The sequence below is a fragment of the Buteo buteo genome, chromosome 1, assembly GCF_964188355.1.
Source record: "Buteo buteo chromosome 1, bButBut1.hap1.1, whole genome shotgun sequence".
NCBI classification, from domain to species: Eukaryota; Metazoa; Chordata; class Aves; order Accipitriformes; family Accipitridae; genus Buteo; species Buteo buteo.
The window spans coordinates 56,780,473-56,807,787 of NC_134171.1; the positions used below are offsets into that span (position 1 = coordinate 56,780,473).

The window sequence follows — 27,315 nt, forward strand, 5'->3', positions numbered from 1 at the left end:
TCATGATACTGGTGAAACTTGGTCAGTACTATCAGCTTGTTTGCACTGCTGTTGCCAGCAAAAATAAAGTTTAAAATGTTTACATAATGCACCAGGGTGTTTGCAGTCTCAATATTTGCAGAGAACTTTGAAATTCTGTGCTGATAGATGCTTTATGAAATTATGTATATATGTAGTAATGAAGAGTATTTTCTTTCAATACAGATGTTTGCAATGGATCAGTTCATGGGAATGAATGCATTATTTAATAATACAAATTACATCACTTCAGACTTACCACTACGAACAGGTAGGAACCATTGCTATTTCATTGTGCGATTGTCCTGCTGTTTCTTCTTCTGTTCTTTTGTGAAGTTCTTTTAAGCGGCTTTTTTGTTTACACACTTGTATTTCATAATACTAGATCCCGAAGTTGTCAACTAGGCTTTTTATTACACCTTTATGCATCTCTTTCTTACCTTCATGAAACTTTCAACAGTGAGGCAAATCTGATTTTCTTTTGGCTTGTACAGAAGCTGAAAGTTTCAATTAGTGAAATGGTTTGAGTGACCAAAGAGCTTGAGTTACCTGTTTTTATAAATTATTTTGGTTTTTTTTTCTAAATTTGCATTTTCAGTGACCTACATGTTTGTATTGCCAGCTTGCAGAGTGCAACATGTACTTTTTTTTTCTTTTGAACAGTGTTTCATTTGTTGTAATAATTCTTAAGGTGCTTGTTTTTCACTAATAAGACACAGAATATGTTCAACTTCCTGTATCATTTGACTCTGTTTTTCCTTCTTGACTTCTCCGTTTCCTGTAAAGTGGCAGTCTGGTATTAAAAGTACCTGACAATTTCCTGAATAATAAGACTAGTTTGAAAGTTCAGAGTCAAATTTTGCAACCAACTGCTGAAAATAAGCAAATAGTATCCTGCAAAGGTCTGATACACAGTTCTTGCAGTATGGTTCCAGAACAGGAATATCAAATAGAAGCGTGTTATACCTCAGCCAGTATTATTAGCTGCTTGATCAACCTTGGTCTGGTTTTGCTGATTAAATTTCTTTATAAGTGTTACTTCTTGCTTGAATTTAGAAAACTCTGTTTCTCCTGCTTTGTTTATTAGAATAGCTGATATGAAAGGAGGAAGGAAATAAAAATTTATTTAAGTGTATAAGGTTCTTCTCAATATATATATCTCCAGTATAGCTATTAATGTCTTTTAACATGAAAGCTTTCTGTTGTTGATCTGTTTGACTCTGTTGTATCAAGATGTAGCTGGTATCTTCTGTATTGCAGATTGCTTTCTTTTGTTGAAAATGCAAATCACTTCTGTTTGCAATATTTGATACACTTGGCAGCAGTGAAGGTGTGAAGGGTAAAATGAAAAAAGCAATTAGCTTTTTACTTCATAGGTAAACTTCCACCCTAAAGTAACAATAAATGCTGATTTAAAAATAAAAATTAAGGCATGCTTACTGTTTCAGTGTTTCCTGGTTTAAACCATACTTTAGTTTTCTTGACTGAATAGTAGCGAGGAAGGATCAAGAAACACATATGGTACAGATAATTTTGTTTCAAGATAAAATGTTCTGATGAGCAAAGCTCTTGACAAATATGGACAAGCATCCAACAAATTAATGTTGCAATCATTTGTTTGCAGTGTGTTTTTATTAAGGCACATAAAATTGTTCAGTAAGATTCATCTGTGTAGGATTAAAGGACTTGTGCATTGTATACCAAGGGTTTTTTTCACTGTTCCCCCAGAGTTGCTGTGGAACTAATAAGGTTATTGGAATTTTTATTTCCTCATAATGATATCTCTTACATGTATCTTTTAAGCTTACTCTGTAGTCCTCATGCCAGACTCATTCCATACAAATTATTCAGAGATATAAAACTGATTTTCAGATATCTATGTCCTGTCTAAACTAGAAAACAGCTGTTTTTAAAGCCATGTGGGGGAGTCAAGAATTCACTGAGTTCTGCAGTCATAGAAGACTCCTACTGGGCTAAGTCTAGCTCTATCCTTAATTTGCAAAACTGCTTAGAAAAGGCCTTTTTTTTTTCTCTCTTTTTTAGTGGCACTGCAGTTGTCTATTGCTGCACTATAGGTGGCAAGTTCCCTCTGTAGAAAATGGGATTTAATAAAGGATCATGGGTTTCAAGTTACACAAACAAAAAGTTAATAATTTAAGTTTTAGAAAAGGTTGATCATTTCAGTGGCATCTCATGATGCCATAGTGATTGTTTCTTGAATAGTATCACTATAATGCTTACTTTCACCCCTGCTTGAAACTATGTTGTGTCATTACTATGGACTAGCTCTTCAGTTACAAGGTGATATAATAATTTATATATTATGCTTGTTTCCAAAGAGGAACTAATGATTTTTTTCTACAGAGCAAGGTCAGTTAAAAATTCATGTGGGATTTTCCAAAAGTACTCCTAGCTGAGAAGTGTTCTAAAAAGGCTTTTCCTCTAGGACAGTTGAATGATTTAAACAGAAAGAACCAAAGACATTAATTGTTCCTCATGATTTCACGTGGTGCCTACACCTTTCAGTCTGTGCATTTATGAATGCACAGTGTCAGACTTATTACACTGGTTGGCAGGTTTAATATATAACTGTGGATGGCCATATCATGCCAGCATAGCTGAATCAACAAATAGCAGGGGAATTTGGGGACTTTCTGATGATAGATGTTCTGCTGTTATGTTAATATTTACAGTAACAGTAGAAAATGTTTGAAATGTTGGGACAAGGATTTTCTCCATGAGGTTGTCAGTGCTCAAGTGTCTTTGCTTGCTTCTTTTTCTATCTCATGTATGTCAGTTTTAAGTGAAAATTAGGCTTGGTTATTTTGGCTCTAAAGCTGTAGTAGGTAGTTACATGGTTCATGTTCTACATTTACATCTAAATTTAGAAAGAGAAGTAATCTCTGTGTGCCTTTGGTGACAAAAGGATGTATCTATAACAAGTGCCATAACAGTGCAAACTGCAGGACTGAGCTGTGTGTTTAAAACACCACCAGCAGCAAAGGCAGTATGTCACAAAGTCAGCCTCTTCTTTGGCTCATTGGGAAGTATCCTGCCTTTGGGAGTTAGGCACTAATCCTCAGTGGCATTGGGGATAGAAGGGATCATTATCTGTGGCATGTATTTAGGCAGCGTAAAAGCAGATACGCATCAGTGTGATGTCCACTGTGGAGGGACAAAGTGATGCCTTAAATTGGGGAGGAAATGGGCAGAGTTCTATGCAAAGTGTTTTATAATTTCGGGTGTTTCTTACTTCCTCCTGCTTATACCAGGCCGTCTACAACCATGTAATGTAGCAATCTGTGTGCCAGTTAGAGATGGTTTTGGGAACTGGTTAATTGTTTTGGGGTTTAGGGGCTCCGGTCTAACTAGTTGTTGGCATTAAGGTGTTGCATTTTTAAGCCTGTGAAGTTGAAGCAGGGCCATCAACAGCTGAACAGTATTGCCTGGAGACTGCTAAAATTACAGTTTTCTGGTATTTCTTCAACCTCCTCTGCCCAACCCTCTGTGATGCTTGCTGTTGAGAAAAGAGAATGGCATAGAGGGAAAAACAAAGCACTTACAAAGAACTTTATTTCATATTTTTTCTGAGAGAGATAATGTTAGAGATTCAAGGAAGCCTGACTATCACCAAAAATTAGATGAGCGTTCATTTTCCCTGTCCCATAGCAGTGGCCCTAATCCTCAGAAGCAAGAGCTGACTTGCATACTACTTCTAGTGTTTTTTCTAGATCTTCTGTGCTTGTATTTTGAAGAGTGACCTGAGGGAAGAGAGAGGTTAAGCAAAGCCCCTGTGCTGCTTGCTTTAAACATCGTGCTTTGCACACTGCAGAGCTGAGATGCAATAGGGTTCCTGCGCAGGTGAATCCCTGGGAGGGAGGACATACAAATGCTACGATGGGCCTTCAGGAAGGGTAAGAGGCTTGATACAGAGTCTGAGCTTTTAGCAGCAAGGTACCACTGCCAGGATGGATACAAGAGGGTTAGTGTTTGGTTTAAAAATCAAAACCTAGAGGCTATGAGCATTTTCATCCATGTTCATGAGCAAAACAGCACACAATTACAAGGGTGAGATGCCTGTTCTGGAGGACCCACTAACAGAGAGGAGGTGAGGGGGGTACTTGGCCACAGCTGGTTGCAGGTTAAATTGAGTGACTTCAGGTACTAGGTAAGCTGCTAGATAAAGGGCACAACTAGTCCTACAGTGCTGCCAGACTTGCAGGGATATCCCACCAACCTCTCAGAACCCTTTTTTCTTGACTTTGCTATGATGGGAAGAAGGAAACAAGAGGGAGCCTAAGATGGGTTCTCCTTTGGGAAGTGGGTGTGCAGGGTGAGGCCTGTCAAGAGGACGAAAGAATGTAAGTGGTGGGAGTGTCAAGATGCAGGAGGGCCTCTGACTCAGGCAGGAAGGAAAATGAAGAAACGTAGCAGTTGAAGAAGATGTGGGGAAGTGGGACTGTGACTCAGGGTGGAGGGGAGGCAGTGGGATGCGAGTTGGTCTGTGGCAGCCAAGGCGAGAAGACAGAAAAGGAAGCACTGAAGCATACCCAGGATGTGGCAGTCTGCACCAAACCCCCTCTAGGCTGGAGGACTGCATGTTTTATTTGCAGTTCTTAGCCCTCCTGACTGCAGCAGTGCCAGGAAAATAGTGAGGAGTGCTCATGTCAAAACTTGGCTCTTGGCAACTCTGAGAGTCATCCCTGCGTAGAGGCCAGCTCCATGACTGGTTGCCACTTCAGCCTCTCTGTAGGGCAAAAGTAGAATTCAAGTTATGCATTAAGTAGCATTCCTTCTTGTGGTTGTTTAACACTTACAAGGGAGTTGCTTGTTAAAGAAGAACTTAGAGCAAGCAACTTTCCAGCATAGAGCAGAGGTGCAAAAGATCATCACAAATCTCATCATTGTTAGTTCCTCTTACAAGGTGTACATCTTCACGTTCCTCCTGTCTATCTACTTAGACCAGACATGCCTACTAATAGAAATGAAATTAAAGTTAAAAGTTAAGAACTTCCCTGTGCAAAACACTAAACATCTTTTCTTTTCCCCATGGGAGAGAATGAGAGAGAGAAAAAGAAGGAACCACATGCAGCCAATGTTAGGCTGTCTAATGTACTTCTGGGAAGTATTCAGAGTTTAGTGAAGACAGCTGTATGAGACCTTTTGCTAAGTAAAATCCTTTTTATAGTCAAAATAATATGCCATTTATGCTTGGAAGTTCCCTTGAATATTGCTGCTTTATTTTTAATTAGCATTTCAGATGTAATTAAGTGCCTTGCATTAGAGTGCCTTCTCTGTACTGTTACTTGGATCTGGTTCAGATGTTATGCCAGAATTGCTTAGTCATTGTAAAAAAAAAAAATGTTTAGTCACAAAACTCAAAGGTTAAAGTAAGACCTCAAAAACTTTGTTTTAAATACATTGGTATATGATTTATATAACCTGGATTAATGGTAACAGACATCTGGTTTGCCTTTGTACATTTACACTGCACCTTTTTTGCACTTTCCTAGTATTAGTATGTAAGATATGTTGATTTTTTGTATCAGTATGCTTTTTATATATTTTGTATGCTTTTTATAAGCTTTTTCCCAAGGGGGCATAAGAACCACAGTCCTAAGTTTTCAGTTTTCCTGAGTTTTCACAGATGCCATGCAAGGTAAAACCACTTCAGCAGTATGAAGAATTTGCCTTGAGCTTTCCAGTATTCCAGTAGAGTGTATATACCTCTCTTAGGAGTTTGAATTTCCTTACGTTGAGGAAAAGTTGGAACCTGGGAGTGCTGCAGCCACTTAGCTGTTGGATAAAAGAGTACTTCCTTTTCTGGCTAATGTTTAAGAGAAAGCAGTAGTATTTTGTGCTGATACTAACCCAATGTATATGCCTTGAAAATTAATTCCTAAGGGGAGAAAAGCCAAAGAACAATTACTTGGCAGATCCTGCCCTGGAGGCTTGGTTGAAAGTTGAACTACACAGTTGTATTTTAGGTCCATTATTTCTGCCAGTGCCCAGAATATACAAGGCTTCTGGATTGTTAAAGTATAAAATTTTAGATGCCTAAAGCATGACAAGGGTTAGAGGTCTGTGAACAGAGGTCTTCAATTTAAGTGCTGATACAATGCTTAAACCCAGCTCGACTCATCTTGACTCCATGTTACAGACAAAAACTGAAACATAAAACCACACCAAAGCTAGATATTACTCTACACCTTTTAAAATTTTTGAAGTCCAAACTGCTTTTCATGCTTTCTAATGTAAGATGATGTGTATATGGTCTTGGGGCAATTGTTTTGCATGAGTTCAAGATTTTAATTGTAGCACTGTTTACTTTTTCACAGGAAGAGTGTTGGACTTGGGAAATAAATGATCTTTATGTGGGAAGTTGTCGTCACCGGCATTTGCAATGTAACTTTGGCATGAAGCTAATTCAGTTGCTGAGTCAGCTAACTTCAACAGCAAAATACTAATTCCATCTATTAGCATATTTATCAAAACTTTAATATTGAGAGAAGCCTGTTTAGTGAAGACCTGTGCTAACTAAAAACATGAAGGTCTGTTTTATTAAAGTGAAGCTGTATTGAGGAGCTGAGGATGATGCATATATTCATACTACAAACTATAAATTAATGAATCCTCTGCTATTTTTAATTATCAGTGAATTTTAGGCCTATTGGCAAATTAAAGTTGATGCAAGTGTGTAGCTCTCTGCTGAAGCCAAGTACTACGTAGTTGAGGTAGCTGTATGACATGGTACTTGCCGATGGTGCAGTTGTTCAGAGGCAGATCGCACCTGCATGTTGGCAGGGCATGATATGCTTTATGTGCTTGCAGGCTCTGCCACATAGCCGTGGCTTGTCCGCTTTGGAGGTTTCATGTGTCCCAGTGAGCTTGCTTGATTCCTTAGCATTTATACCTTTAATAAGAGTAAACGATGATACATAATTCCAACAGGAATATAGCTGGCAAAATATTGTGTAGGTATTCACAGTGAAGCTGTTATTTGGGATCTGCTTTGGTAACAATTGAATTTTTAGCATTGAAATCTGAATCATCTTCTCTGCTTAGCAAGAAGCAGAGAAGAAATCATACCTCTCAGAACTGTCGTTTTCAGACTCAGGATTGGCTTGCATTTTAAGAGGTATTTCACAGCTACCCACCTAGAAAGCTTTCCTTCTCCATGTAAAAAATCTAAATGATCAGAGTTGGAGCTAAGCTTTGATCGGGTGATGAATTCTTAACTGTGGTGGCACTGAGTACTCGTTGGATTTTAGGGCCTGCTCAAAGGCTGTTTAAACTGGTGAACTTTGAATTAGGTTTATGGTATGAAGTTAGCCACTATTCAGGGAGTGGTGCAAGACTGAAAGTTGTTTAAGGAAGCCTTCTTTGAAAATACAAATACAATTTTAATAGAACTTAATGCTATGTATTGGCATCATGCTCAAAGATGGATCTCATTATAGAGTCTGCATCTGAAATAGAGTGTGTTCAGTGTTTTTAAAGGCACCAGTATATTTAAAAGTGTATCTGAAATTATTAAAAGAATGTAAATTGTTTAGTCTCCTCAATTCCAGGATTTTTTTTAAAGCCGTTCTGACTGTTAGGGCATGTTGAGACAGCTTAAATTCCTCCTATATTCCCATACCTCAGAGCTTCCCATTGGCTGTCTCTAGACTTTCAAAAGCACCTATTCAGTAGGAAGCCTTAGGGCCAAAAGCTTGTGAGTATAGTCTTTAGAGCCCAAGGGGTTTAAGTACAAAAGTTAACCTTAGCTCAGGAAGGCCAGGCTGTTTGTCAGTGGCAAGGAGAGGATCCTGTTCTTATTCACCCTTGAGTCTTAACTGAGTGATCAGAGTTGCCCATTTAGGCCCTCTGAGCTAAAATTAACTTTTTTGAGTTAATACTTCCCTTCTTACTCCACTGGTCTTAGGGAATGTTGGAAATGACAGACTGCCAAGTGATTAAATTATTTATTAAAATTTAAATTCTGAAGATGCTTAGGTGCTTTCAAAAATTTTATCTCAAGACATTCAAGAACATCAATTTTACTCCTGCAACTTACACATCGTAGTAACAGAACTATAATTTCTGTTATGACTTTTCTTTCTTTTATGTTAGCAGATGGACCATATCTTCAAATCATAGAACAGCCAAAACAGGTAAGAACAACGCTACATTTTGAAAATCTTTAAGGTAGCTACGTCAGCATATTCAGCTTTGAATAAAATTATGACGTAAGATGAGAGAAAAAAAAGAGTATTGAAGAGGTTGAACTCTCATAATAAATGTGGCACTTAACCGTGAGCAGTTTTTCCTCTCACTTTTGTAGTTAAATCGTTTCCTGTTTTGTTCTGTTTTCATCTTTGTGTCTCTCTGGAAGTGTCATAAGACAAAAAAATACCTGAGGGTTTAAAAAAAAAAAAAAAAAGTCTTGCTAAGTATAGACTCTTCATCTTAGAAGTGATTCTTACAGTATCCCAGTATTTTGAAATGTAAACGATTAGACCAAACATGGAAGGGGTTTAGAATTTGTTTCATGTTTCTTGAAACACATGAAAGAAAAAATAAAAACATTTCATTTTGTTCCCAAGTTACAGGAACTTTTGACTTGTGCTTTGTCGTAGTAAAGAAATTCTGTTGTCCTTTGAGATTTGTCACAGTTGGCTGTTTTGAATAACCCTCCAAAAATGAAAATAAATACTTGAATGTAACTTTTTTTGTGACTCTGTAGCAAATGCTCACTCAGGCGCCTCTTGACAGTATAAAAGTCATCCCAGTGCACTGGTTAGTTTTCATGCAGCTGATGTACAAAGTAATTTCTGGGTGAAGGTTGCCCTCAAGTATGCCAGGATATTGTACGCCTTTAACTGGTGGCATCAGCAATTGCAAGTATTCTTCCTGAAGCTATTACAGTATGGAGACCCCTTTCCTGCTTCTCCTGATCAGTTGCATGGAATCCTACCTTATGGAGCTGTTAAGTACTGGGGAAGAGGCTGACTAAAAGCTGTTCCATCCTCTTGGTCTTCTGCAGAAGCATGCCGCAATCCAGTCCTTCTGGTGGGAGGTGGTAGAGAACATTTGTTTCAGCCACACACCAAAGACATTTTTGTGCTGGAGCAACCCTTCAGGAATAGGGGCACTTCATGGTCATAGGTGAAGCAGCAGCATAGTGTGAACTCTTGGAAGAATACACTGCCTCTTCCTTGTTGTTTTAGTTCATGCCAAACCAGGCTGTGTCTTTGCATGATGGAGCCTACAGTGTGCAGTACCTAAGGAGAAACCAGTGTTTCCTTGCATGACTTCTCAGCAAGCAGCTCCTGTAGTGGAGGACCCATGTGGCAAGCTGGGTAATGGTTTATAACAGGGTGATGAGGGTGATCCATCAGCAGGGTGCTGTGCTTGTGATCATTTTTAGAGCAAAGAGGCAGCTGCGGGGTGTAAGACTGTATGTATGAAAACATGGCTAGGATAGCAAGGGCAATAGGCTGGGGAAGGCCACACAGATGACTGCTGGATCTGTTGGATCGAAGGTATAGAGGTGAAGAGAGACTGGGTCATCTCAAGTGTTGTGACGGCAGAGGTTGCTTTGCCTTTTGGACAACTTAAGTTCAAGCTCATCATAGCTGGGCACTTCTCTTGCGGTACACTCGGTCACTCGGTTCACCATAGGAAGGCAAATACATGCTTAAAGATGAATTGCATTGTCTGGTCAATATCTGAATAAAAGTCAGATCTTTACATTTGCCTGGGAAGCAAGTTCTTAAACTTTAAAGGCTTTAGTGAGATAGGTGTTAAAGCTAATGATTACAGAGTAGTTTTTGAACCAGGTTGTTCACTGTCGGCTGATACAGACTTTGAATTCAGAGTTGTTTACTGTTAGAGAGAAGCTGACTGGTTCTTGACAAAGTATACAATGCTAACTGGTGCTGTTTGGACAGACATTGGGAGCCCTATATAAGACGAGGATTTTGCCAGAAACTGCAGGACTGGGGAGTAGATCTGAAAGTATTCAAAGTTGGGGGCGCCATGGAATAATATAGTTAAGTAGAGTTAGAGTTCCAAATACATTGCTTAAGAGTTACATCTTTTGTGCCTTAGATTACCCTGTAAAAGGGATGTTATTTCCTTAAATAAAAATGGAATAAATGGACAGCTGTACTCTAGAGTGGCTGGTAATATCGTGCAGTTCCCTAAAGTATATTCAGACATCTATTTATGTAGCTGAGATGAAAACCCAACCATTCAAAGTCCCCTGAAGCTTTTGTGCTGTTTCTGGGCTCCGCTCAGAGATACAGCTTTCACATGCTCTTCCCAGAAGAAGCATTTGTGTTTCATCCCTTTCCTTTTCTTTATGATGATTTGGACTTCCTTGATTGTTATTGGCTTCAATTCTCTCTACCTAGCAGCAATCATGGGAGAGAGTATCTGCTCTTGCGTTCTCTATCTTTTAATTTTTATCTTGTTTTGAGAATATAAATAGATCTCTGCTTTAAAATATCTTCACTTACTGAAAGAAAAATCTCAGGTTGCTGTTACATTTAAGAGTGAGAATAGAACAGTTTCTCCAGGGCTACAGTTCAGTGGTGCTTTGTTAACCAGCACTTAGACAGCATTTCAGGGATGAACAGTTGTAACTTTTCTTTCTCTTTGTGGGCTGTTTGGGCCAGTCTTGTTTTTGTGTGTGTGCGCATGCGCTCAGGTGCGTATGTGCAACTTTTTTTTTGTTTCCAAACAGCTTTCAAGTTTCTTTTCCGTTATTTCCACAGAGGGGGTTTCGTTTCCGATACGTATGCGAAGGGCCTTCACATGGTGGACTTCCTGGTGCTTCTAGTGAAAAGAACAAAAAATCATACCCTCAGGTCAAAGTAAGTACATAAATCATTAATTTTGCAAACTGAATGCAAGTGTCATATATATGTGTGTAGGACCTTCCTGCATATCAACATAAATTTGTATGAAATTACTCAAAACTGACTGCATTTCAATCCCAACTTTCAAAATGTAATTGATATTGAAAAGGAAGTTGTCTTCAAATTTGTGGAGTTATTTTGGCACCGTATTTATCTGCCAGCAGCTGAGCAGTAAGCTTTCCTGCACCTACTGCCTCACTGCCCTCATGCAGACTAATGGAGCTCTTCCTTAAGTTGCAGTTTTAGCATAAAGCAAGGCCTAAGCTGCTTAATTACACCACTTCTAGCATATTGCAAAGCATATGCCTGGTCAGTCTGGTCAGTTATTTCACCTCACTCTAAGGTGCTATTTAGCAAGTTTTCCTTCTTTTTCTGTTCATGTTACTCCTTATTCAATATTTCTAGAATACTCGGTTCTTAGGGACTTAATTCCTTTAAAGTCAATGGAAAACTTCTCATTTTAATAGGAGCAGCATTATGTTCAGGTGTTTGCTGAAAGTTTTTGGGGGCTTTTTTTCCCCTGGAAAAAATTCAAAGATGTTAATCAAAGAAACATTCTGTGCTAGCACAATATGAAGATTACAACAGTGGTGATTAATCATTCTAGGATTAGAGAAGAACTGTCTTTGCCTATAGTTCTTGCAGCAAGTTCTTTTTCCATGGAAAGGGAGAAAAGATACACTGTGTATCATGTATTCAGTATTTTTTTTTAACTTAATGAAAGTCTTAGTCTTGGTATTGCATTACCTCTTTGAACTATCACACTAGAGATTGTCTCATGAGGAGCAGGGTTAATGTATTTTAATTCTGGTGAGAGCAGGGGAGGGAAGAGTGGGAAGCAGTCAGCCTCTGTCTTGGTGTGTGCCACTCCTCAGCTTTCTCTGCGGTATGAGTGTAATTCTTCTGTAGTTCTTGAGAAAGGCTGGAGTTTGGAACAGTTGCATCTCCATAATGAATCAGTATGAGCATGACTCAGTGGAAAATCATCAGCATTGGCTGAGATAGCCTAGGGTGTTAGTCTTGCGAATTGAGAAGAGGCTGGGAAAGCTGATTTCATATAGCCTTGCAAAATTGCTGTGAAAAATTACTAGCCCAGGCAAAGGATCTACTTGCTTTTCCCTTTCCTATTGTGACAGTAATGATGAACTAATAAATGAAGTTTCACTGGTATGTTCAGATATAAAATAATTTACCTCAGTTGAGCCAGATCTTTGGATTCCAATCCAATCTGTATTGATAATAATACAAATGATACTTTATAAAGGAGTGATGGGTCACACAATAGCATGACAAGGAGTTATACAATGAGGAGCTGTACAGGAAATGGAATTTCTCTGTGAGTGAACTAGAAAGCAAAATGTTCTTTGGTTTTCCATCAAACCTTCTGTTTTCATTGATCATCAGATTTTAATTTCATCTAAAACTTACACACGCACATGTATATGTCCCTTCCCCTCCCTCCTTCGCGTCCTACTCTGTGCATCTGGGTTTTTTCTAGTACAAATCCCCACATGGCAACACCTGCTGGGAGAGGCTGGCAAGGGAACACAACAAGTAAATTCCTCAAGGCCATTGCTTGTTAGTGCCTGTTCTTGATTCAAGTCGTGCCAGTAAAGACAGAAGTGTTTCACACCTTTTCCTGTAAGTCTCTTATGTGTTTTGTCAAAGGGTGCTCACCTTGTCATAGCTGAGGTGAGCACAATTGAAGATTGCTATTTTTTGTTGCATTGGGTTTTTTTTGGTTTTGTTTTTTTGTTTGTGTTTTTTTTTTCTCTTGTGCCAAGGCATTCAGCATAAAATCTCCATTGATCACAGTGCTGTGAAAGGACAGTGGCATGAGCTTTGGCTGTACTGTAAAAAGGAGGTTTTGTGACAGATCTTAAACCTTGTCCATGGTGCCGTCAGTGCAGCTCACACTGGGATCTCTCTTCTACTTGGCCAACTCTGCACAGAAAGCTGATGTAATTTACCAGTAGCTACCACAGGATGTCCTGAAAAGAGACATCTTCAGTGCACAAAAAAGCATTGGAGTCTCCCTACTCCCTTTTCATAGGATTGTGGATTGGAGGCCAAAAGAAAATGCATTTATCTGATATGACATCTTGCATAATGTAGACTGTTCAAATTGACTCTCTTTTTTTCTTTTTTTCTTTTTTTTTTTTTTTTTTTCTCCCCCCTGTACCCAGTCCCTAACTTGTAGCTGAGCTGGAACACGTCAAGATGTACCTTTCCTTTAAAGGCTGGAGGGCTGAAGACTTTGCTATGTCTCTAAGCAAGGTGTTTCGGTAGTTAATTACGTGTTTAACCACCTCCTGTGTATATATTAGGAGATGGTGTAGGTCAGGAGTTAGTGTAGTGGTTCTGCAATGCTTAAGTATTTACACTTAAGACAAATCTGCACTGGCCAGCAAGCTGGAATTGATTTAAAACCTCTTGTTTTAACACCACAGTCATGACAAATGGAGTCTAGATAACAGTAGTATTTTTCTAGAATATAAAAAAATGAGTTAATCTTTATGGTTTATGGAATTATATTCCTTTGTTTAACCCTGTCTTTGCTAACAGTAATCCTAATATCATGTACAAAACATCTTACATTTTCAGAGGATTTTATGTAACTTTGCATGTAGTTATGGAGAGCAGAGAAGTTGTAGATACTGAACATGTTATAATGAAGTTACATTTCATGACAAGCTTCATGATTACAGTAGAAAGCTACCTAAAATTCTTCATTTCAATTTCATTTTTGTCTGCTTAGTGTATGTAGCACAACGCTGGAAAATGTTGCTATCTAGAACAGTTGAAAACAAAGCTCCTGAGCTGCTTATTCATCATTAGCTTTTTGTCCAGGGGAAAAAACAATTAATAGTATATGAAGAAAGAATAAAACTGGGTTGTCTAATATTATCACCAGTTTACTTAACTATCTACATTTTTTATTCATAATTTGCTTGGTTTTATGTATTTGAAAAATTGTGAGAAAACTTGCACAGAAAATTTCAGCTGGCCTTCATACACATTTACCATGTGTGTCCTGATCTTGCATACTGAAGTTAGCATAGCCATATTCATGTTTTACACTGAAGTACTTATTCCAGTTTTGAGTGTGAAAAGAATTTGCTGAAAATAGTGGTGTGAAGGAAATGTCCTGAATTTTCATCTCCTTGTGGGCAAATCTACGTGGGTGGCTGCAAACTCAAGTTGCCTATTCTCTGTTAGCTGGATGTAAATCAGCTCCAGCCCAGAGACTGAGTAACCGATTGCTCAGAGGTGTACTTGAGCTAGTGAGCACCATCCCTCTGCCGAAGGATTTGGACATTGTGCAGTTCAGTTTGTGACTCGAAGCTGCATACCAGTTAGACAGCCCTGAATCCAGGCGCCCGAACAGGAGAACTGCCCATCCAGTCATGTCCTGGGGCTATACTAAATTATACCTCAATTTGGAGATAAGCGTTCTTACTGAAATCGGGGATTTCAGCACATCAAGTTCAAGAGGGGAATTTATGGAAAATTAGTCAAGTTACTTTGTTGATGAGCCTTCTTGGTAAAGGAAGGAGCAGCATGTTTGCTTTTTCAACCCCCACAAGAATTAAATCGTAGAGTGATAGCTTGCTGATTACAAGTTAAAAATTCATTTAACAGCTGAATTAAGGAATAAACATGAGACAAGAATGAGCAGACACTCTGCTATAAATCTTTACCCTTCTTAAAATCCTGCACTGCACCAAATTCAGCCAAAGCAAAATTCAGTGATATATATGCTTTTTACTGCTATAGTTAATTTGGCTGAATATGGGGCACCAAGTCCCTTTAGTTGGGCTCCTAAAGCAGAGCACCTAACTGTATTTTTTGGCATGAGAGTGACTTCACATTCAGAGGATCAGAATATCTTCAGCTCCCATTGGTTTGAATTACATTGCTTATTCTTAGACCTTTAAGTATTCAGTTGCCTAAAAAATTCGTACCACATCTGAAGTATTTTGTCTTAAACTAGCAACTGAAAAAAAAATCATGCTGCTCTGTGAAAACATACTGTTTATAAAGAGTGAGTGATGCCTCATCTATGGAACGCTTTTTGTATTCATGTATTGAGGACAGCACTAGTCACACTCTGAAGGTTAGGCAGAATTGGGGCTATCGTTGCTATAACAAAGTGATTAGAAAGAGAAATAGGTATTTTTGTAGTTGCTGGCTTTGTAGGTTTGCCATGGTCTTTTCCATCATTTGCTTTCTGTCGTTGACCAGTTGGTTTCACTTCTTGCTTGTAAGAGTAACTGGAAAAAACATCTTTGAAGTAGGAAAATGTTCTTGTGAAGTTTTTGTAAAGTTTCAGAAACTATAAAAAATTGGCTGGGGTCTGGATTGCAGGAGGATGTGAAATAACTGAAAAAACTTTCAACTCTTGTTTTGAAATTGACTCGATTTCAAGTTCACAGGGTCCTTTTAATCTCTCAGACAAATCTCTCTCAAACAGAAGCAGCAGATAAATGTGCGCCTGCAGCATTTTAACTTTATCAGGTTAGATCAATTGAATGCTGCTTCAATACAGGATGTAATCAAGTATTACAGCTATGCTCTTCCCAGGAACTCCTTATTTTCTTTTTTCTCCCCTATCTTTAATTTGAAGTTCAGTAGCTATTTTTTCAGATCACAGGTCTGATTTTGAGCAGTACCGCACCCACATGCTATCTCCCTCTCATGTTGAGCATATGATTTTGTGTCAACACCATAATCCTTAGGTTACTATAGATACTCAGCATTGTAATATACCATCTACCTTTTAATGCCTTTGACAGTGTTTTTCAAGTTCTTATGTTAAAGGTGGTAGTTATTTGTATATCTTAGTGCCAGAATAAATTTTAAGTTATTCTGAAATTGTGGCACCAATGATTCAAAGACACTGAAAAATTACTTCAGACTTTAATTTATGGTACGTAATGATATTTAACCACTGAGGCTATTTTGCTGGGCACGGAGATAACCTGGATGTCTCAAAATCAAGTAGGAAATTCTGTCTATAAGAAATACAGGTAGGAAACAGTTCAGGGACATTCTGTAGCCTTTGCAGCATAGGACATCAGACTGGATGACAAAAATAGTCCTTTCTTGCCTTATGACCTACATAAGGTATTACGTTTTAAGAACTCTCTTGTTTTTCCCCTGAGAGAGACTACAAAGATCATGCTGAGCTGAGTAACAAGGGGAGATTGTGATCTGGTTACCACTGCAGTTATATGTTCTGCTTTCAGAGGCTGGAAAGTCCTTGACGTGCAGCAGTCCTACCTACAGTTTCACTGTGGTTTCTACAGCTGATGAAGGATTGTCTTGAACTTTTCTGATATGATACTAGAACATGCATGTTACTCATAGTGAATGTAATGCTGTAGATGTGCTGGGAACTTTTTAGCAGGGAAAGGCTTGTTTAGTGAGGGATAAAATGAAAATAATTTTTTAAAAGCCCCCCTCTTGAAAAGTTAATTGTATTAGAGGTGGTGACATGTAGCACCAAACACAAAAATTTTTATTTTCAGATGAATTTGTGAAAGTTATGTAGGGCGCTCTGTATTTTCTCACTGCTAGTAAATGGTGGAAATGGTGAAGCAGTGATTATTCTACATCTCTGTATTGTTTCAGTCCAGGAGGGATTGCAGTTCGGGAACAGGAGGGAAGCATGAGTACCCCATGTTTTTTATTTTAGAAGCTGCAGCTTGTAAAATGCACATTAATACAGTATTATATAGTTAACTAGCAGGCAGTGAGTAATGAGAGGACTTTTGCACACCTGTTCCTCCTGGAACAGCTTTTTCATAGTTGGGATTTTTCTTGCTTTTAGCAGTGAATAGGAAGACGGGAAGGGCACGCGTTGTACGTATGCAGAGTGTTTCAGCTGTGATGGAATGGGTTCAAGAGAGGGGTTAACTGGAGTGAAGGAAGCTAGCAGGACCTAGTAATGTGGTGAAATTGTGGCAATCCCTGGTTATCAGCATTTTATCAACAATATATCCTTAAGTATTCAGTTCATCACTGATTCATCACTTTAATGTTTATCGTGATCCTTTAATATCTTGGTTGATTAGATCTATAAGCTGCTGTAATACAAAGAACTTTGCCCAAGGCAAGTTAGAAGAAAAATTAGAGGAGGAGGGAAAAAACCCAGCATTGATAAAAGGGTTAATTAAGTGAATTGGAAGGGAAGGTAACGTTTGCTTTTTTAAAAGTGGAGTAATTTTATATTCAGCATAATTTGAAAGTGGTGCATAACTGATAACTGACTTGAAGAGTATTACTATGCAAAGTAAACTTACCAATACAGTATGTTATTAGTAATTTTACAGGGGTTTTTGAGGCATTACTTGACATCACAATTTTAAAAGCTATTAAAAAATGTATGGTGATTAGAATCTATAACAGGGAAAAAACGCTTTGTAGTCTTCCAGAGTTGGCTATACTAAGGCACCCAGTTTATCATAGTTCCAGTCCTGCAAAATCTTAGGTGGGGATTTAGCATATATCCTCATGTACACTTAAGGGAAATACGTAGTGGGCTGGGTAATATATGTTGATTTAGCATATTGAACTAACAAAACACCTATGAATATAGAATTAATTCACTTTAAAGTCTGTACCTAAAGAGTCATTGCAATGAGACCAAAGTGTTTTAAAACAATCATAATATTTAAAAATAATTTTTTAAAGTGTTTTCAAATTGGGCAAAATAATGTAGGGGTTTTTGTTGAATATGTGCATTTTCTATATGCTTCTTAACATGTAACAATGTGTATTGTGAATTTGATGTACTGATTGAAATTTAAGGAGAGCAATGTGGAGTAACTGGCCAGAATGTAAAACTGAGATTCATGATTTGGGAAATAGAAGGTTGCTTTCCTTTAGCTTTGTTTTATTTCTTAACTTTTTTGATCACTACTCCTGCCATTTGTATGTCACGTTTAGTTACAAAAAAAGTGTTGGCTTTTCTTTTTGATGATCTGGTACAGTTAGTTTATTGTTTGTATTTCATGAGGAAATGCATACACATTTCTCCTATTTAAGTTTGATTGTACTCAGCTGACAGAAAATACTCAACTGGAATCATTACTTGTTCCATTAAAACAAACAAACAATCCCACTTTTTTTTTATTTGTTTGTTTACAGATCTGCAATTACGTTGGACCTGCAAAAGTAATCGTCCAGTTAGTTACTAATGGGAAATATGTCCACTTACACGCTCACAGCTTGGTGGGTAAATTTTGTGAAGATGGAGTATGCACAGTTAATGCAGGACCTAAAGATATGGTTGTAGGGTAAGTCTGCCAACTCATTTGTAAAGCTGGGCTAAAAGAGAGAGAACCAAGTATAAACACTGTAAGAAGCAATACAAAGCAATACTACTAAGAGGCAGCTAAGTGGAACGCTAGTCTTCACGCTCTGATCTGTGTTTTGTGTGTATCTTAAATAGAAGAATAAATGGGGTTTCTGTTTACCTTTGTAGAATTTGCCCTAAGCAAGCTAAATAGGTTTAAGCAAATAATTTTCACTTAGAATTTGTAGAGTTTCAATCTCCTGGTGTGCAGTCCAAATTTGTATTGTAAGCCCATTCTTTAAAATGTAAGTAGTTTTGATCAAAGAGAGGGACTGTAAAATTACTGAAGAAAAGCTTTTGTTACCATTTTGATCAATATTTTACTTTTGCTAAAGTCTGCCAATAGGAATATAGTGAAAAGCGTTAAGAAAATAAGGTTAGTAAATTTTAAGTTAATGCAAGACGCGTATAAACATGAAAATACTAAATGAGTCAAACTTTTTAAGTTTAAAGCAGTAGGATTCTAGTGAAATTGTAGTTGGTCTGTTCTTGTTTAATTTAAAAGAATAATTGTTTATATCAGTAAATGGAGCTGAGGCTCCTGTCTATGTTTTCAGGCTTAGATCAGGTTTCATGCTGGCTGTGAGTTTCAGTTCTGTGATCTCAAGAATGTCTTTGTTGGTGAAGAAGATGAAGGTTAAAAAGCTGAGAAGGTTGGGAGAGAGAGATTCTTTTAAACTGTAACTTTTGATGTCCAAGCCCAGTGCACTAACTTTACCAAGCGCAACAATTTAAATAGCTTTATTTGAAATGTTCCTTTTCATCTTGAAAAGTTTGGCTCATTTCCTAACCTGTCGTGTTTTTCATCAGATGTTTAGCAACAGCTTTCCTATCCTCAGTTGACCCACATGAAAATTGAGTTATTGTCTTGTTTTCATACTTCCAGATCTAATTGATTTTTAAATGTGCCAGGAGATTTTTACAAAAGCAGATCTTGTATTATGGAAGTTTTCATTCAAATAGATACCTGAAGTGTCTCGCTGAATGTCCAGAGCCTTGCCTAAAACATTTCCTCTGGAAAATGTTGCACTGTTTCTAGTTTCTTCGCTTGCTCTCCAAATCATTTTGATCGGATGGAGCTTATTCTGAGCAGTTGCTCTGTGTAACAGCCATATGGAATGACATATTAATGTCATTGCTAAGACAGAGCAAACCAAGTGTAACAACCAGGTTTTCAAATGTTTTGTAAGTTGCTTCCACAGTGTAAGTCTAAAACCTAATAGATTACTACTTATACCATGGGAAAATGCGTGCACCCATATGATCACTGCCATATAATGGTGCACATTTTACGTGTTTTGTAAGCTTGGCTGAATTTTTCTTGCTGGAAAATTTGTCCTCAAGAATTAAGAGCACCTAAGTAAGCCTATAGAGTCATCCATTGACTTCAGTTGTGTAGCTGCCTCTGGTAAGAAGGAGACTGCCTGCTGCAGGTTTGGCATAAAGCATTAAGAGGAGCATTATTTCCCTTGATCAAAATTTGGCAGGTTTGCAAATCTTGGAATACTTCATGTCACAAAGAAGAAAGTGTTTGAAACTCTGGAAACACGTATGATAGATGCTTGTAAAAAAGGATACAACCCAGGACTCCTGGTGCATCCTGAACTTGGCTATCTGCAGGCAGAAGGATGTGGAGACAGACAGCTAACTGGTATGTAGAAATGATGGTCTGGTTTTAATAGGTCTTTTACTAAAAACCGGTTTAACTTCTGGAAACACAAATTCTTAGCCAGAAAAAGACCTTGGGTAGGAAAACAGCCTATGGCTATGTGTCTTAAGAGGTGGTGTGTTGTTGACATGTTTTAGGGAATCCCAAAGAGTCTTTGCTGTCAACACGCACATGAGAATGGAGCAACTTCCTTCCATAGCTCCCTGTACCCACCTCTGCACCTATATTTCATTGCTCTTACCCTGTTTAATCAGCTGATAGAGTCATTTTGCATTATTGCTGCAAGACATGATATCCTTAAATAGCTTAGGGACCTTCTTTTGAGAATACTGTTTCTTTCAGCTGCATTTCACCCATATCCCTGTAAAACCTGTTGTCTGTGTTGCTTTCAGGCACTGTAGAGAGGGACCAGCCTTCTCTTTATCACTCTAATACCAGGCATTCAAGCGTCCTTAGTGGCAGCTTTTGTCCTTTTCACAACCTTTATAAATTGAGAGCAGAAAATAGTAATTTTCTGTATGTCTCTTATCTACATACATTATCTTAAATAATATCTGATTCACAAACTGCAAGATGAATGCAGTATATTGTGAATAGCTGATCCTCTCTGCTTAAAAAGAAAGAAGCCAATGGATACTAAATGAAAACATTTCCTTGCTATTAGTGCCTTTTGATAGCAATGTTTGGAAAATGCTTTCTCTGTTTTGTTATGGGTCCCCTACCCCTTGTGTTAATTCATCTGCCTACTTATTGATTGCAGAACGAGAAAGAGAAATTATTCGTCAGGCAGCAGTACAGCAGACTAAAGAAATGGATCTCAGTGTGGTGCGTCTTATGTTTACGGCCTTTCTTCCTGATAGTAATGGTAGTTTCACACGGAAACTTGATCCTGTTATATCAGATGCAATATATGACAGCAGTAAGTATATTTGGCTTTAATTACTTTTTTAATAAGGGGCAAGCTTTTGTACATACAAAAAAGATATGTAGATAGTGCTATACGTAGACTCATCTAGCCCAGCTGCTTGTCTGTTATTTGATAAATAACAAGTAAGTAGCCCATGGATAATTGGTCCCATGTCTATCCAAGTACACATGGTATCATTCTGGTTTTTAATAGAAGGTGATGTAAACCATAAAGGAAGATTTTATTTTGCTGTTAGCATGTTTAATCCTGCCACTGTTGTTATGAGGATTTTGTGAATTCTTGATGTATATTCATAAGAAATGCTTGAATTTTGCAGAGTTCTCGGTTGCTTTCTATGACAAAGCCTTGTCACAAAAGATGTGAGGAAAAAATGCTTCAATCGTGTTGAGAATTTGACACCTTTCAGTTTTGCTGGCCATCTGCTTGTCCTTGTTTTGTGAGAATAACACAGCCAGAGTTCTCAATCCATTTCCTTTAGACTCATCAATATTTTTTATACTTCTGTTACATCCCTCTATTTGTGTTATTTGTCTTTTTCTTAAGTGGATCTTTTCACTTCATGTTTTCCCTTGTGCTTTTCAATTACACTTACTCATCTTACCTGAACCCTTTCTGCTGCCTGTGTTGTCCTCCCTGTAGCTGTGGATTACCATGTTTCTGATAGTCATTCTGTAATGACTCAGAAAAAGTACCATTTTTTTTTCTTCATGCAACAGTCATGTCTATATCATCGCTTTTTAAGGACAAAGTCAAGATGAAAAGGTATTAAATGCAGCTCTTCCAATATAGTCTGTGGCTTGCTATTAATTGGGGAATGTAGTGATGTAGCACAGGTATTTTGCATATATTCACTGAGTGAAAAAAAGTGGTGTCTGCTGTTATTATGATATAAGTGACCTGCATTTTCTGGATGAGAAGACACAACCTTTTCATCTGGAGGCTGAGGTGATTTACCAAGCAGTGCCTTCAAGGAATCTTGATTTTTCATTAGAAACAATTACAGATTCCATTTGTTTTCATTACTCTATCTCGCACCTTCATAATGATAGAGAATATTTGTAAAGCAAAGACGAGGAGGAGGACAAAGCATCATCACAGGTAGAGCAGGTATCAAGACATATATAAAACCAATTGAAGTGATCTTATCCTTTTGAATCTGACCATCAAAATTTTAACTCCAGCTAAGAAGACGAATAGAGGGGAAACTTTGCATGCATGTTTCTGCTGTTTTAAGTTGGTACATAGATGTCAGTTGCTGAGCTCCCAAGGTGAATTCTTGGTTGTTAATTCCAAAAGATTTTTCTCGGGTTTTGTTTTTTTCTGATGTTCTTCATTGGTACCCTTCAAGCCTCTTCCACAGAGCAGACACAACTTGTGGTAGCATAACTGTCTATCACAGCTGCTTTTACTTACCAGATGATAGCTCTGTCTTGAGGACCAATAGGTATCCATTGATGCCTCTACTAAGGTCCGTGGAGGTGAGCTTTTTTTTATCACAGTCCAGTATGTTGGCCAAGGACTGACAATGCTTTCAAGTGAGCCACAGTGTAAAGCAAAGCATTGCATATTGCATTGAAATAGTGAGATCCAGGGAACAGCTCTCAAAAGCGTCCTGCTGTCAAGAAAGCACGGAAGAAGAAACAATGTTCTCTTGTAACACGCTCTTATCATAAAGTTAGTATTAGTGCAGAGTGCTGGATGCAATTCACTGCTGTGCTACTTTACTAGTGCAGTGTTTGTGTTGGAATGGCCAGGGCCTTATTTTATAGTTCACAGTTCAGTCAAAGCTTAGAGGATACAAGATTATGCCTTTCAGCTGAAAAACTGTGGATTTATTAATGTTTAAAAAACCAGACAAATTTAGGTAGGTTGTATTGGAGGCTTGTCTTTCTATTGCATTTCTGTGTATTGTGCTTGGTTTATTTTTGAAATCTGAAACTGTTACAAAGGTAAGCATTTTTTTTAATCTTTCCTTTCAATAGAAGCTCCCAATGCCTCCAACTTAAAAATCGTAAGAATGGACAGAACAGCAGGGTGTGTAACAGGAGGGGAAGAGATTTACCTTCTCTGTGACAAGGTTCAGAAAGGTAAGAGTCCTGATTATTGTAAGGCACATCAGGGTGTTCATCTGGAGTACACATGAAGCCTGCTGTGGTGCCTCAGTATTCTCCCACTCTGATAACAGCAGGACTTGTAAGCACTTAGCCTTTCTGGAATTCAGGCCAGCAGTCCAGAAAATAAATAGTCTGTTGCAAAGCAAATTCAGCTTGTATTGCCTGCACAGAGACCATGTGATCATCTTTGTTGTTCTCCAATTTCTGCCCTTGCCCATGTTCTGGGTTTTTTTTGTGGGTGGGGGGTCCTGGGTGATGTTTGACTGCATTAACTAACATCTGCTCTGAATTATTCTAAAATTTCTGATTTATTATTAAGTTCCTGATTATAAAGAGTAAGTATGAGCATTCTTTATTAACCACTGATGGGAACTGAATGTGTTCAGCACTGCTGCTAGTAACTTCATTTTTATGTATATGCTAATGGTAGAGTTCACTTGGTGTAAACAGGTACTTCTCACAGACTCATTTTGGTGATTTCTGCTCATGGCTATGAATGTGTCAGGATTGGGCAGTGTGGATTTGGATGCTTTTGTTTTGGATAGGAAGATAATGGTTAATGTGATTGGTTGTAGTATTTGGGCTGAAGTAAAAAGAAAAAAATGGTAGTGAGAGAAATTCTTTGCATTTTTCAGCTATAGGTAATACCTGGGAGTCCCTGGTGTAGATTGCACAGTGGAGCAGGTGTCCTGTTCTCACCTGTTTGGAATCAGTCCCTGCATGTTAAAATCACGCTGACAGTTTTTATTAATGTAGGCTGTCCTTTTCCACCTCTCTTTCTTGCAAATGTTCTTCTACCACTTTGGAAAGAGAGAGGGCTTGGGGGGCTTTTAGGAACTTTGAAAAAGCTCTTTTCTTTCAGTAGTGTATATACCCTCTGCTATTAGAAGGACTGAGATGAAATGTAACTCTTGTGCACAAAATAAATAAATAAATGTCTGACTCAGTGGAAGCCCTGAGGTGGGGTTTCCCCTCAGCTGGATCGGGGTTTCCCCTGACCTCATCGCTCTCAGAAACCTCCTGCCTGAAGGAACTTGAGCATGCAGGACAGCAGGACTGGAAGTGGTGGTTCACAGTCTTGAGACTAGCAGGTGGTGGATCGGAGGAAGCAGTCTCAAAAGCCTGTCCTGTGTCGGTCACCCTAAGATAGAATAGACTTTTTCTGTTTTTCTCACCAGGAGTGCTGGGGAAAGAAATATGCTAGTGTGATATTTCCCAGCTTCTCCTAAAAATATAAATAAATAAATCCAAAGGGAATGAAATAAAATTTGTTTGAAGGAGCAGAAGCCAAATCACATGTTTCTGGCCCGTGCCGTGTTTGGGGGGTGAGAGATGACTGCTGACATGCTGCTCACTCACACCCTTGCCGTCTTTCTCAGCCACAGCTCCGAAGTGGCACTCTGCCAGCAGCAAGCGGAACTTGAACTGTGGCACTTCAGGTTTTGCTACAGTTTTTTGAACTGAAACTGTTGGAGGAGAGAGGGCGGTTTCTATGTTTCATGCTTCAAGTTCTCCCCTCCCTACATGTTTGTTCCAAATAAAGCTCCTCTGGAATGTTTTATAGCCCTAGAACAGGAAGAGGTAGTGAACCTAGTTCTCCTTTTGCTGCTCAGTAAATAGAGAGCAACTTCAGTGAAGTCATTAGAATTAGGCTGATCTACAATTGATGTCAAAAATGGGTTATCTATGATGTTTTCATAAAATAGATAAAGATAACTCATGTATTAGTCGTAATATTATCATCCAGCCAGAAAGTAACCATGTTGATTTTTATCTGAAATAAACTTAGCCAAAGGTTAAACAAATGCACAAACTTCCCAAAGGTTGAACAAATGCACAAACATCCCAAAGAGAGTTTCTTTCACTCTTTGCAGATGATATTCAAATACGTTTTTATGAAGAGGATGAGAATGGTGGTATGTGGGAAGGCTTTGGAGACTTTTCTCCTACAGATGTACATAGACAGGTAAGTAACAGAGCATTTGTTATTTGTTAATGATTTTCTCATCTCTGTAAACTAGGATTATATTATAGGTAGTAAATTAGGTGAAGGCATCTGTATTCCGTACTAACCACTTCTTTTGTTGGTTACCTCCTAATAATAATACAATCTTAACTGTTCTTTAAAGACGTACATTAGGTAACTAGGCAGGTTTGGAATACAGTGCAAGGAAATTGGGAAATAGACCCATTGCTTTAACATGCACCAGTGTAAATTGGGATAGGATATACAAGAAGCTCTCAGAGCTCCTGTGAACACACTGAGAAAGCCACAGAATAGATGCTAAATGATGAAGGGACAAACAATGCTGTACTAACATAGGTGGTGTGGTGATACTTTGCATGGCAACTCTGTCTTTCTCAAAAGGCTCTAGGACTCAAAAGTGCAACTGAAAACTAAAATGGAAGTTTATTGTTGTAGCAGCCTTTTGCTAAGAATTTTTGCTTCCCAAGCCTTGAACCAACTCCTACAAAATAACAGAAATATGAAAGCAAAGGTGTCAGAAACCATGCTCCCTTATAGATGTGGTTATCATTGTTTCCTTCACAGTTCGCTATTGTGTTCAAAACACCCAAGTATAGAGATGTCAATATCACAAAGCCAGCATCTGTATTTGTACAACTGCGTCGGAAATCTGATCTAGAAACGAGCGAACCAAAGCCTTTTCTCTATTATCCGGAAATCAAAGGTAATTCATTAAACCTGTTTTAGATATTGGAAACAGAAACTGCAAGGTCCCTAGGGGTGTTTTTAATAAGATAGGACTTGTTGGATGAGGGGTTGGTTTTTTTTCAATTGTTATTTTTAGAAAACAGGATATTTGTGTCCTTGTTTTGTGCGAAGCTAATACAAAAAGTGGTAGCTCTGTAATGGGCTTGTCAGTTTTTTGTTGGACTAGTAGGCAGCAAATCTGTGAGTATTTTCCTAGTGAGGCTTACTCCTTGCGTTTCCTGCATGCATGCATGGCTGTCCATACAGTAGATGGCACTCTCTTCCTCCGAGTTTCTGCAAAATGGTATCTTGAGGACATTTTGCTGTCAGTACAGACGAAACCTTAAACCAAAGACTGGTTGGTATCTGGTGGACAAAGTATGTATTTTGCAGTTCTCTCCTTTTACCATCATGCCTCACAATTCACTCATGTTTCTGAATTTTCTAATTGCTTTCACTTCTTGTGAGAGCAGGGAAAGTGCTGGTTCAATCTTTCGTGTTAAAATATTAGTCGCTTAGCAGAAGTAGAATAGTTGGCATCAGACCTGCTTCCTAAGTTTTTAGTGAAAAGAAGCTTAACTTGCAGATCTGTGCCCTTTGAAGTCTACATTTGAAATGTTTGACATGAATGGCAGCAGCAATCATGGTTTTAAATATCAATAATGTTAATGATACAGAAATGCCTTGAAGCCCAAGTCAGAATTGGTGTTTCATTGTACTAAGACAATTTTTCCCTTAACAGCTTACCCACCTGCAGGTTGCACTATTAAGTTCTAATCTTGCAGTTTTCAGTACCTGATGTTTTCAGTGCCTGACTTAGAGCTGTGTTGAAATCAATACCCTGTCAAAATCTCTAAAATATGTGTGCATCTGTGGTAATGGACTAAGGACAGCTGAGGAGAGAGGGGTGGTGGTTGATGTCCAAGTGAATCTACTTTACGCCTATTATAATAAACTAGCAGAAAGCATGCATTCACAAAAACTTTTATAGTTGCTAGAGGATTTTGTATCGGTAATGATTTCAGGAATCTCTTGCACAAGCTTTATGGAAAGTTAAGTGTACAACTGCAGAGCAAAGTTGCCAGATTTGAAGCAAACTTCTTAAGTGCCTCTTAATGGAGTAAAATTAATTCAACATTGTTATGTGCATTTTCAGATCCCCTGCACAACCTAATCATGAAATTACCATTTAGGAACTGGTTTTTTGCCTTGTTGCAAGTGTTCACACAAACTTAGACGTGTATGTGGATTTTTTTGTTTGTTTCTCTGACTAGATTGCTCTCTAGAGTTTTCTCTCCTCGTCAGTGTGAGTATGCCTGGTGTATGCATGCATACATACTTACAGATCTTGTATGCCTGGAAATAATGCACTTGTACTTTTCAGAATACTGTTTCATGTATTCAGCTATCTCATTTGATGCACTGACTGATGTGCCTGTGCATGAAATTTCTTTTTGTCATATGGCTGTTGAAAACTACTAGATTGTTTAATGAACCAAGGATATTTTGTTCTTTCCTCAACAGTTCTACTGGATTTTAACCCCTGTAGTGTTTGTATCCCTATTTTTGTAGCCCTTGTTGTGACATTTTCACTTCCTCAGTCACT

The 27,315-nt window shown here is 38.2% G+C and overlaps 1 protein-coding gene across 5 annotated transcripts in view; it reads left to right on the top strand.

The window, feature by feature from the left end:
* NFKB1 (nuclear factor kappa B subunit 1) overlaps positions 1–27,315 on the top strand; it is a 63,230-nt gene that overhangs the window by 13,451 nt on the left and 22,464 nt on the right. For 2 of the 5 annotated variants that reach the window (XM_075031908.1, XM_075031888.1), the window contains 9 exons: positions 205–289; positions 8,134–8,174; positions 10,782–10,880; positions 18,078–18,226; positions 19,773–19,936; positions 20,715–20,873; positions 22,865–22,969; positions 24,871–24,962; positions 25,548–25,686. In XM_075031908.1, coding sequence (XP_074888009.1) covers positions 205–289; positions 8,134–8,174; positions 10,782–10,880; positions 18,078–18,226; positions 19,773–19,936; positions 20,715–20,873; positions 22,865–22,969; positions 24,871–24,962; positions 25,548–25,686 — 1,033 coding nt within the window. Of the gene's footprint in view, positions 1–204; positions 290–8,133; positions 8,175–10,781; positions 10,881–13,111; positions 13,203–18,077; positions 18,227–19,772; positions 19,937–20,714; positions 20,874–22,864; positions 22,970–24,870; positions 24,963–25,547; positions 25,687–27,315 lie in introns of those variants that run through there. The other 3 variants (XM_075031918.1, XM_075031898.1, XM_075031928.1) reach the window with 2 other exon arrangements.